The sequence below is a fragment of the Arachis ipaensis genome, chromosome B5 (assembly GCF_059453495.1).
Source record: "Arachis ipaensis isolate K30076 ecotype BB chromosome B5, ASM5945349v1, whole genome shotgun sequence".
Taxonomy (NCBI): Eukaryota; Viridiplantae; Streptophyta; class Magnoliopsida; order Fabales; family Fabaceae; genus Arachis; species Arachis ipaensis.
This window is the reverse complement of record NC_142440.1, coordinates 21019463-21032901: the sequence shown is the minus strand read 5'-3', so window position 1 is coordinate 21032901 and position 13439 is coordinate 21019463. Positions and strand designations below refer to the sequence as shown.

The 13439-nt window shown below is 30.2% G+C and overlaps 1 protein-coding gene across 1 annotated transcript; it reads right to left on the bottom strand.

Moving 5' to 3' along the window:
- Positions 1-6682: 6682 nt before the first annotated feature.
- Positions 6683-7789, bottom strand: LOC148563560 (uncharacterized). Its single transcript, XM_088487699.1, has 2 exons — positions 7761-7789; positions 6683-7403 (listed from the first exon to the last, which is right to left on the bottom strand). The coding sequence occupies exons 1-2, from the start codon at positions 7787-7789 to the stop codon at positions 6683-6685; spliced, it is 750 nt and encodes a 249-aa protein (XP_088343825.1).
- Positions 7790-13439: the final 5650 nt, after the last annotated feature.

Genomic DNA, 13439 nt, shown 5'->3' with positions numbered 1-13439 from the left:
AGGTTGTACGAGAGGGACGGCTTGGGAAATGCAGTGTGATTTTTTCTCTCATATATAATAATAATAATAATAATAATAATAATAATAATAATAAGGAGGTGAATTTTATGATGTCTATTAGTGTTTAACTTTTGTCTAATTTATTTTTATGATAATTTTTAAATATTTAATAATTATTTATTTTTATATTTTAAAATTAAATATTAATTTTTAATTTTTTTGGCAAATTAGACAAACACTTTTAAACACAATAATAATCACCTAATAATAATAATAATAATAATAATAATAATAATAATAATAATAATAATAATAATAATAATAATAATAATAATAATAATAATAATAATCGGGGCGGGGCCACATAGAACGTAATAAGGGAGACAATGACCTCTCCCAACCATCAATTTTTTTCTATAAATTATACATAAAATTTAATTTAGTTTCTATTAAATATTTTATTTTATTTTATTTTAAATATAAAATTATTTTTTTGGCCCCTCCTTCACATTGAAGTTAGCTCCGCCCCTACTACTACTATTACTACTACTACTACTACTACTAATAATAATAATAATAAGGGATAAGTATTGTTTTGGTCTCTCACGTTGAGGGTCGGAATCGAACCCGTCCCCGATCTAATTTTCGATTTAGAATCATCCTTAACGTTTTTTTTTCGTATTAAAATCGTCCTTTTTAATTTTTATTCCTAAACTACCCTTCCTTTTTAATAAAATTTAAAAAATTAAAAAAAAATAAAGCACGGTTGGGGTGGGGGGAGGGGAGGGGGAGGCGGGAGGGGGAGACCGGGGGTGGGATGGGGGTGGGGTGGGGAGATCGGGGGGTGGGGGTGGGGGTGGCGGGAAGGGGAGACAGGGAGGGGGAGACCGGGGGTGGGGTGGGGGTGGGCGTGGGCGTGGATGGTGGTGGGAAAGGGAGACCGGAGGGTGGGGGAGGGGGGAAGGGGAGACCGGGGGGTGGGGGTGGCGGGAAGGGGAGACGAGGAGGGGGAAACCGGGGGTGAGGTTGGGGTGGGGTGGGGGTGGATGGTGGTGGGAAGGGGAGACCGGAGGGGTGGGGGAGGGGAGAAGGGGAGACCGGAGGGTGGGGGAACCGGGGATAAGGTGGAGGTGGGGTGAGGGTGGATGGTGGTGGGAAGGGGAGACCGGAGGGTGGGGGAGGGGAGAAGGGGAGACCGGGGGTGGGGGTGGCAGGAAGGGGAGACGGGGAGGGGGAGAGGGGAAGGGGAGGAGGAGGGCAAGAGGAGACGGGGTGGGGGTGGGGGTGTTTTTTTTTTTTTAAATTTTATTAAAAAGGAAGGGTAGTTTAGGAATAAAAATTAAAAAGGACGATTTTAATACGAAAAAAAAACGTTAAGGATGATTCTAAATCGAAAATTAGATCGGGGACGGGTTCGATTCCGACCTTCAAAGTGAGAGACCAAAACAATACTTATCCCTAATAATAATAATAATAATAATATGGGTTTGTGAGTGTGAAAGTATAATTTTAGTATGTGGTAATTTAGTGAAGCAAATAATTTAACATTTGAATCGGTCAACAAGTTATTTTTTATTATTTGTGAACTAATTCCTCTATTTTTTTTATCAATTTTTTTTTTTACTATATAATTCTTTAAGGTTCAAAAGATTTTTTTTTCATCGAAAAAAGTTTCTTCTTTCAGTGATAAAAGTATATTAAAGATCTTAAAGTATCAAAAAACGAATCAAATTAGCAAAAAATTTAGACATTGATTTATAAATGTTGAAAAAATTAAAATCCGTTTTCATCAAACACCTCGTAGAGATTAATAGTCACATTGTGTCTTTATTCCCTATAAAGGTTACAGCTACCATCTATTCGAAAACACATATACTTTACTCCATATTTCAAATACCACAACTATAAAATGGTTATTTTATAAAGAAAGTCTAGGAACCAGTAGATTTTGTGGTTTTTAGTTATTAATAATATTTTTAATGGTGTGAGATTGTATCTAATGGTGTAAAATCATTCAATTTTTTTTTGATAGTTAAGTGTTGGCCAAAATTTAATAAAAATACTAGTCCTCTAGCACTCCTCTATTTTATGTTCTTAATATTGCCACATTTCATCGTAGTAGAAGCCCTTTAGCATAAACCTTTGGTTAAAAACAACCGTTAACCTCCTTGGTGTCCATTATTTCCGATATTGTAACACTAACAATTAATATTTTTTTCATTTATCCTTATTATTATTATTATTATTATTATTATTATTATTATTATTATTATTATTATAAATGTTATTAATTATTTGTTTTTTATAATTTAGTAACAAATTTTTATTGTACTTAGTAATATTTTTTAGTGTAATGAGTATTTTTTACATTTTATATTTTAACTTTAATTATTCTATAAGAAAAAAAATTATTAATTTTGATGAAAAATATTTTATTTTAATTATAATAAAAACGTGTCATGTAACATATTTTAATTACCAAATTAATAATATAATAGAGTGAGAAGAATAAAAAGAAATAAAAAAAAAAGCGAAAAGAAGGAAAGAAAGAGCGAAATAGAGAAGAAAAAGAAAGAAAGAAACTCATTAATTTTATAAAAAAATATTTTATTTTAGTTAAAATAATAATAATAATAATAATAATAATAATAATAATAATAATAATAATAATAATAATAATAATAATTTTCCATACTCACTTAAAAAGTTGCAAGTTCTAATTTTTGTATTTTTGATAAATAGTAGTAGTAGTAGTAGAGAATGAGAGAGAAAGAAGAAATCAGATAGATAAAGAAGAAGAAAGAGTGAAAAAATTTATTAATTTTAGAGTAAAATATTTTATTTTAATTATAATAAAAATATATTATTTAAATTTTTTATTTTAAATTTTTTAAATATTTTATTTATTGACATGTGCAAGATGTAAAATATTTATATTTTTATATTGTTATTACATATATCTTGGGTACAAAGGGTAGAAAACAAATAAGCTCATAAATTGAGTATTATGTACTCGAGATGTGTAACACTTTAAGAGAAAATATATTATGGTGCATTTGAGATATGTTACATATAAGTAGATGTACATATTTAAGGTGTTGTGCATCTAAGATAAAGAAAAAAAAAATTAAGTTATTAATTTAAAATTTAGATGAATATAATTTAAATTAACAATTTAATTCAATCCAATATAAATAAACGTAGTTCTATTATTATACTCATATTTTTTATTTTTTTTTGGCTTTATCTATAGAGTGCACAACACTCTATATATATTACACAGATGTAACGTATTCTCAACCTAATAAATTTTATTAGTAAAGACAAAATAAATACATAAAAATAATAATAATAAATTAATATAAATATATTTAGATATCTAAAATTAAGTATATTAATAAAATTAAAATAATTTAATTAACATATCAAAAAGCATTTTAATTAAAAAGTAGTTTCCTCTTATTTTAATATTTTGACAATATTTGTATTTAACATGTTTAATATTAGTTCATTATCAAATATTGTGTTTGTCATATTATATTTTATTGATTATCTTTTATATAATATGAAAAAAAACATCTCAATATATAATTGTGTGAGAGAAATAAAAAAATATAATAATAAAAAAGACAAAAACTTAAATAAAATAATCACAATTTTATTTACATGTATTTAAGTAGGTCTAAATAATTAAATATCTTTTTTTTGTAAATTAATCATTCAATAATTTGTTGTTATTTAATTGAAGAGTTGATACTCTGTAAAATTTATGATAAAATTTTTTTCAAAGAAAATAATTATTATATGTAAGATTAAAACTAAACTAAATAAAATAATAAAAATAAATAAATGATATATATATATATATATATATATATATATATATATATAAGTTTTAAGAAAATTATTAAATACTAATAGTATCTTTTATATTTAAGAAGTTAAACTTAATTTTACTTAATTAATTAATTGTCTAGTGTGACACAAATTATTATTATTATCATTATCATTTCATTTGTTTGTTTGCTTTTTTGTTATGAGTAAAATTGATTTTTTGAATATTAATAAATTTAATTTATATAATTCAATAACGTTTATTATTTTGTTAATATTTAATAATATAAAATTTTTTAACGCATAAATAAAATTTTCTTAAATATGGCAGCAAATACACATTACAATAAAAAAAATTATATACATATATATATACTTTTTTTTCTAGAAACTTAATGGAGGCAAATGTTCACAGACCATAATAAATAAATCCATACCTGTATATTCTAGGTGCATTTAGGATATCACTATAAAAAAATATTGAATATTATCGAATTTAGTGTCTTGAGTTACCATAGATTTTATTAATTAATTTACAGAAAATTTTATTGTGAAATTCGTTACGTCAAATTCTTACCACCGAATTCACTTATCCGACGGTAAATTTGTGAGTAATATTTGAAGGAAAAAAGTGCGGAATAAGTGTGAACTTTTTTGTCATTGTTACTGTCGAATTGTTTCGACGATAACACATTTTAATTAAACGTTGCATTTTGGTGAGACACAGTAGGTTACCATCGGATTTATATCCGACTATGAATCCGATGGTAATCAAGTATAAAATTGAGAGCACGAATCCTCTCCCCTTTTATTTCAAAAATCCTCTATTTCAAACCCTCTTTTTCATTTCTCTCTCTACCCTACTCTCTTGCCGTTTTTTCGTTTCTCTCTCTACCTACTCCTTTCGCCGCCACTTCATATTTAGATACATTCTCATTTTCCATCTCCATGATATATATTTCTATTTTGAAATAATCTAAAATTATTCTATTTATAGTATTTAGTTATTGTTTATTTATTTTATATTTGTTAATTATTGTTAAAATAATTGTTACTGGAGTTGGCGGGGACGTAGCAAAAGGAGTCACATAGTTGAGGTTCGGGACCATGACTCGCCTGTGACGTCATAGGGTTGATGGGGTAGTCAGGATAGAGGGCGATGAGTGAGAAGTCCCTGGAGTACCGGTGGAAACTCTCCCTCTACCACGACCACAAAATCGACTTGTGACACCTCTGCTACCTGTCATCATGTATGCTAAGAGAATACCAATTAACACTAATCAGCATATATACAACACAAATTCTTCAACATTTATATTATAAGTTGACATAATCTCTCCTAAAATTGGACATATATCCAATTTTACAATTTTCACAAATCCAGCCAACTTCAATCCACAACATCAGTCAAAACTCAATTAAATTCACAACATTTCTAATAGAATATATTAACTTATTTTTACTATTGTATATATTTATAAGCGAATCATATATATTGATATTTAAATCTCAAAAGAATGTCATTATATGTAACGTTAATCATTATATATTTATTTGAAAATATAAGTGTTTTACTCAAATTTTTGTTCCATTGTTAACAACAAATAAATCAATAATTTTCGAGTTTTGTTTCACAATCTTAATTTAAGGAGCGGAAACGACTCCTTTTGTGGATGTCTCAAAGTCTCAATTGTAGTTTCGAAAGTAAAATTAAAGATGAAAATAAAACATGCAAGGTGCCGGAGGCAAAGTAAAATGCAGAAATTAAAGCAAATAGGAAATTAAAAGGAAGATGAAGGAAGAAACATGAACGTAAAAGAGAAAAAGACGTAAAAGTAGAGCAATTTTATTAATAAAAACTGAGAAAAAAGTAAAGTACAAGTGTTTGAGTTCAGAGGAATTACTTAAGATTCCCAATTTTACTCTGTGATGTCAAGGGGCTGAGAGTGTTTTTTGGGTTTCTAAACGTTTTCTAAGAAGAACTGAACTGATTACAACGTGTTCCTAAAACTCTATTTATAGACTAGCCTAATCTCAATGGGCAGTTACTCTTTGTACACCACTTGCAGGAAATTTGAAAATTTAAATAAATAACCAACTATCAAATGATCTAATTTAATTTAAAATAGATATAAATATTATATATAGGAACATTACCAAATAACTAATTATTTCTTTTTATAATTTTCTTATAAAAATTATATATAGTCTAACAAGATGCCCCCCAAGATTTCTCACTTGAAGATATGCAATGATTGAAAGTGAGAAAACTTAGTTGTTTATTGACATTTTTTTTTATTTTTGATATTGAGAGTCAATTGACATTTTAGACACATCCGCTTGACAGATTCAATACCTACTAGTAATAGACTTAACAAAATTTCTAAGTCTATAAAATTTTTACATTAATAGTTGAACTGTCAATGGGTCTATTCTTTTGTATGAAATTTTTAAGTGTGTCAAATGATATCTGTTCTAATTTCGGTACATTAAATGTGTATCAATTAACCTTTGTTTTGACCTTTAATATTTCAATTAAGAGTTTTTTTTTTTTTGACACACACTTTCATTGTTTTAATTGACATAATTTTCCTAACTTCAGAAGTAACAAAATCTTAACTTCGTGAAGTCGTTTCTTTCATATGTTAAACTCCAGGTGTCAATTAAATTTGATAAAATTTCTAATCCTATAAAATCTCCACACTAACATTCTAATAGTTTTGACTCCAAGCGCTAAGAGACTCAACGGAATTTCTAAGTCAATTAGGCTTTTGTATTTATGAAGTACATACCCAAATGTTAATAAGAGATTATTTTTGTCCAAGATCTTAAACTTGATGTATTTTTTTTAAATAAAACCATTCATATCTATTTTACACATCTCAATACTTTCATGATTAAATGCCTTGGTGTCAACTGTCAGTGGCTTGACTCCAGGATTATACATCCTGAACTCCACATGCATCTCATCATAGTAACATGTACTATTATCAGCAGGAACTTTTTCCACTCCCCCATCTTCGTTCCAGAAAATCAACTTTTGATGTAGAGTGGATGGAATAGCACCCATTCCATGAATCCAATCACGTCCCAAAAGCAAGTTAAAACCAGCTTTAGAAGGAACAATAACAAATAGAGTTGGCCTATTGACAGAACCAACCTCAATTGACAGCAGAACCACACCTCTAAAAGAAGAAGTCCTTCCATTAAAATCTGTTACCCCAATGCTACTTTTAATCAGCTCTTTTTCAGTCTTTCCAAGCCTTCCCATCATTCTTTCAGGCATGAGATTGATAGCAGCTCCCCCGTCAACCAAAATCTTATTGACTATCCTTCCATCAACACGAGCCTTGATACGCAGTGGACGTAAGTGTTCTTTATCATTTTCAGTAGGCTTCTCAAATAATCCTCCACCACACATATTGTCATCTAGCAATAAGCATTCGCTTCCAGGAAAGACATCATAACAATCATCTTCTAATGACTCTACTTTCTGGACTTGACTATACTCCTCAGGCAGTATTGACACCACAACTATAGGTTGCTTAACACCAAATATTGCTTGTAAGCTGTCATCAAAACCAGTGTCAAAATTATCAGTAATTAAATCTTCATCCTTTTCTCCCTTGTTTTCAACCATTACCCTCTTTCCAGCAAGATTCTTCTTGACATTTTTATGCCTGTTTCTGCAGACTTGGCCATGGTTGGCAAAGAAGAAAAATCTACTCCGTGTCCCTTGTATGGATCCAAAGGAACATACTCAGGTATATTCTCTTTCTGCTCAAAAGTTGTAAAAGGAGAATATTTTGGAATATTTTGACAATTTTGCCAAGAAGAATAATTAGGAACCTGCTGCATGTTAGGATTATAACAAGAATAAATTGGCTTTGAGGGAATAGGTACATTTTTTGGAATATATATACTACCTCCGTCTTGTGCATGATTCATGTTCCATAACTGAGATTCATAGTACTTGGGCTTAAAAGGTCTAGACTTCACCCATTTGTTTTTTCCTCTTGTAAAAGCAGTATGTTGATTCTACACATTTCTCACATTCTGGACCAATTTATTGTTTGAAATTTTGGTGGGAGGAGCTCTTGTCTTTTGAGAAAATCCATTAGGTTTTCCACCAATCATGACCACAGTCTTCATCTTCTGGTTGACGGGTTGTACCTTAGTGTTGTTGACGCACTTGTTTAAAGGAGTTTGACCGCCCAACTTTTGTTTCCCCTCGGCTATCTTCCGCTTTAGCTCGTTAGTTTCATTTTCTTTTTCAGCAATCTTCTTTCTCAACTCAGCCTTTTCTTTCTCTTCAACTTTGTATTTTTCAAACTCTTTTGCAGCTTCCTTGTCAAAAACAGCATTGCACTTTGGGCACATGGCGATGGTGTTGTCAGATTCTTTAATTCTCAACAAAAAATCTAACAGATCCTCACCAGGACGAGGATAAACTGGCTTCTTATCTTGCTCAAAGATCCTCAAGTCTTTATTTTCATCTTTAGCACTAACCATTGTGGCATCAACTTCTACCATGTTGACTGACAATTTGAATGGCTCAACATAATTTGAGTCAGCAGTAAATGGTTCAGTGTCCACCTTTATAGTAGTTTTATCTTCAAACTTCAACCTTCCCTCCTCAATTGCTTTTTGTATCAAATCCCTGAAACGGACGCAATTATTAGTGGCATGTGAGAACACCTGATGAAACTTACAAAATTTTTTATTCTTTATTTCATCAGCTGAAGACATCTTTTTTTCTTCTGGTAAAATAAGCTGCTTATCTTTTAATAAAACTTCAAATATTTGATCTGCCTTAGAAATATCAAAAGAATAAGTCTTATTTTCAGTTTTGGAATATGAAAAAACCTTTTCTTTTTCTTTAACAAGCTTCAAAGATTTGCATACATAAGGAGGACCCCCACGCAATTTAGCAATATAAACCTCTTTCTCATCTGAATCACTACTATTGGAAAAACAATCCACATATGCAACCTTTTTAGAACCTTTTTTGAAATTTTCTTTTTCTTTCTTAATTTATTCTATTTGTCTTACTCTTTCAGCTAACTGGAAAAGATCTAAAGTATGTTGATTGACAAGTTTCTTCCTAACTCCAAATTCTAACTCATTAGTAGCCATTTTGACAACTTCAGATTCTGGAATCGGAGTAAAACATTTATTTCTCATGTTTCTAAACCGTGCCAAATAGGTGTCAATGGATTCTCCCTCTGCACGTTTAACAGAGAATAAATCTATAAGACTAAATTTTAATTCACCTCGAAAAAATTGATCATGAAAATTTCTTTCTAACTGTGCCCAAGAATGAATAGAATTTGGTCTTAAATTGGAGAACTATGTAAATGCATTTTTCGTTAAAGAAGAAGGAAAGTATCTCATCTTAAGATATTCATTAGAAGCTGCTTCTCCAATTTCAACAGTATATCGAGCAATATGCTCTACTGTAGACTCATTTTCTTCTCCAGAAAATTTTGTAAGGGATTTTGGAATTTTCCAACCCCTTGGGAGCTCTGCTTGTTGGACACATTCAGAAAAAGCAGACACAAAATATGGCATATTTAAGCAACCAACATTAAATCCCAAACGGTTTAAAACTTGTTCAACATTTCTTGCTAGATTATAATGCCCCCTAAGTTGTTTTGCCTAAGTCTTTCTAACATATCATCAGTATTTTGACCATGTCTAGGCATATGGACATCATAATTAGGAATTGCTCCCCCGTTATGATTGACATTATCAAATCTTAAACCCAAGTTGTCATTTTCTTCTAAATTTACCACAGTAGCAATCCTATTGACTTGCCTATTTAATTGTTCAATTCTAGTGTTTGTGTCTTCTAAAAGAGGATTTAAAACTGTCACCATTTGATGAGTTAACATGTTTACTAGATCATGGTGGCTTTCATCCATCTGTTGCCTAATATTTGCTAAAGATCCCACAGTTTGACTAGGTTGATTAACGGGCATTGCTCTTGACATGTCAGGAAATACAGGTCTGGAATTTTCTACTCTAGTGACAGTGGATGTAGTAGAATTAGATGCACTATTATTTCCTATGTTAATAGAATGTGAAAAATTTTATTGTGATATGTGTGAACCTGACGCCCCAGAAACAGGTACATTTGACATGCCATATGGATTTTGATAAATAGGATTTTGAAAAGTTGAGTAGAGAGGCACAGGCAATCCTTGTGTCACCATGGAGGGGACATACCCCGGTGGCAAGCCATATGGCGGCCACCCCACGGGATTTATGTGAGTTGCATTTAACCCTGTATGGGCATGGCTAACGCCATCATGCCTCACTGACATCAAGGTAGGCTCTGTATTTGAAACCACAGGAGAATTTCCGGATTCATTTCCTCTAATCTCATCACTAGAAGTAGAAGAAGATGCTGCAGAAGTATTTGACATGTCAACTGACACTGATTTCCTTGGCTCTTGACGCACGAACTTACCACTGTGCAACCACATGCAAATTCAAAACTCTTGATTTTTCTTTTGACAAACTACAATCTATTGACAATGTCCCACCGGGCGTGCCAATTTGTTTTACTCAAATTTTTGTTTCATTGTTAACAACAAATAAATCAACAATTTTCGAGTTTTGTTTCACAATCATAATTTAAGGAGCGGAAACGAATCCTTTTGTGGATGTCTCAAAGTCTCAATTGTAGTTTCGAAAGTAAAATTAAAGATAAAAAGAAAACATGCAAGGTGCCGGAGGCAAAGTAAAATGCAGAAATTAAAGCAAACAGGAAATTAAAAGGAAGATGAAGGAAGAAACATGAACGTAAAAGAGAAAAAGACGTAAAAGTAGAGCAATTTTATTAATAAAAACTGAGGAAAAAGCAAAGTACAAGTGTTTGAGTTCAGAGGAATTACTTAAGATTCCCAATTTTACTCTGTGATGCCAAAGGGCTGAGAATGTTTTTTGGGTTTCTAGCGTTTTCTAAGAAGAACTGAACTGATTACAACGTGTTCCTAAAGCTCTATTTATAGACTAGCCTAATCTCAATGGGCAATTACTCTTTGTACACCACTTGCAGAAAATTTAAATTTCTTGTAGTTGTTCCCATACTTCTTGCTTGCTGTTAATTTCAAAATTTAAATAAATAACCAACTATCAAATGATCTAATTTAATTTAAAATAGATATAAATATTATATATAGGAACATTACTAAATAACTAATTATTTTTTTTATATAATTTTCTTATAAAAATTATATTTTGTCTAACAATAAGAAATTAAGTTAAATTTCACCAAGATTTAAAAAATGAGTATTAATTATTACCTTAAAATAAATGATTTCTTCACTAACTATACAGATGAATTAGAATAATCCTAAAAATAATGCACTTATATTGACATAGTAAATATGTACAACCTAATAGTTTAAATCTAACATATCTTAACAACTTAAATCCTCTAGTTAAAACTAAAAATTAAATCTAACTCGAACATAATACTATTTATTAACTAAAACACAAATTACACATAGAAGCATATAATCGAGCACTTAGTGTGCAAAAGCATCAAACAACAAGAAATTGCACAACTAAAATTTCCTTCAACATTAATTCACACAAATTAGCATCAATGGCACAACAATCAGCAATTCATTGCAAAAATTCAGCAAAAAATCAATTAATTCAGTCCAAATAAATTCAAATTCAAAAAACATACAATATGTTGAACTATATATAAACTAACAACAATTCTAATAAAAAAAAAAATTCTAATCTTAATCTAAATCATCTAACCAGCAAAAAATAATGATAATAAATTCTACTTACTAACTAGAAATTAACATATAACTAAATCCTAAATTAACTAAAACAGAACAAAAAAGTGATCATGGAACCTGAGCCTCAAACAGAGTAAAAAAACTCAGGGGAGGGAGATGCAGTGGCAGCAACAGCCGCTGCCAATGGAGTGCCACGACAGTGTTGGAGGAAGCTCTGACAGTGCTGGGAATCGTCGAAAGTCACCAAAAATTGGGAAAATAGGAACTCTGTTCTACTGCGCTGAAGATTTAGTGTGGGAGAGTGGCAAAGGCGAGCTAGAGGAAGAGAGCTGTTGCACAAGTGGTCACCGTCGGTGTTGAAGTTGCTGACGGCGAGACGAACAGAGACGGGGAGAAGATTTCGCGGCTGATGCTAGGTTGCGAAGGGGAGAGAATGAAAGAAGGGAAGATTTTATTGAAGGTCAGTCACTAGTTATGTATATCTGTTTAACAAGATTTTGTGAAAGTTGAAAACTTGTTTGTTAATGATTCTTTTGATAGTAGAACATTAAGAGTTTGTCACTATATGTGCGTTTTGATTGCTTTTAGTTATGAACTTTGATGTTTAAAATTATTTGTGAACTTCTAATATTAAATTATGGATAATTTATTATGTGAAATTGTAAAATTTTAAATTTTATTAAGTTAAAAATTATTGAATTTATATATTTAAAATTATATATTGAATTTTAATAATTTTATTTAATGTTTAATTAAATCGGTTGAATTCCAATTAAACTTTAATGGAACCAATGAACCAATAAACCAGTAATTTTACCGATTTATTGACCAGTCTGTTCTCGCAACTTGGTAAAATGATATTAACTAGACTACTATGTACTTATGTGTTTACTTAGCTATATTATTTTTTTCTCTTATAACTTAAATATATATTAATTTAATTAGGATGTGATTAACAAAATTAAAATATTAAAATAATTCTAAAAACTTCTAAGTAATTATAAAAAGAACGGCATAAAAATTAAAAAATAAAAATATTTTAATTTAAAGTAATAATTATTTTTTTATTATATTTTCTCTCTTTTATAACTATAAACAATTAAACTAGATATCTTTTAAAAAGTGTACAATATTCAACTTTTTATTGCAATAATTTAAAAAAATAAAATAAACACATCTAAAAATTATAAATCAATTTAGTGTTTTTTTAAAATTAAATACACTTCCAAAATACAAACTAAATAAAACTGAAATTTAAAATTTAAAATTTAAATTTTTATTTCAAATTTAATATATTTAATTATTAATATATTACAATTTAAATACACATCGAAAAATAAAATTAATAAAAAATTCAAAATTTTTATTTTAAAATTCTAAAATAAACCTTGACATCCTCCGCTGTTCATCCGCGACATCCTCCTCGGCCCTCAACTTGGACGCCACCTTCCCCTCATCGGCTCTTATCCGCGCCACCTTCCTCCTCGGCGCCCAACCTCGACGCCGCCTTCCCCTCCTCGGCGCTCATCCACAACGCCGCCTTTCTCTTCATTGGCGCTCATCTTTGTCGTCGCCTATTCCTCCTCCTTGTCGCCGTTCGTCTGCATCAGCATCATCGTTCGTCCGCACTGAAAACATACCTAAGATTTGGATGAGTCTTTGTTTAGAGAGCTTTTCTCTGCGCATTCTATGACACCATTACTTTTTTTATTGTTCTGTATAATATTTTTTTTTGTAATTAAAAATCAAATAAAATGACCTGAAAAGATTTTCATATATATATATATATATATATATATATATTATAATGTTAAATTATTTTTGTATGTGCAATTTCTGTAT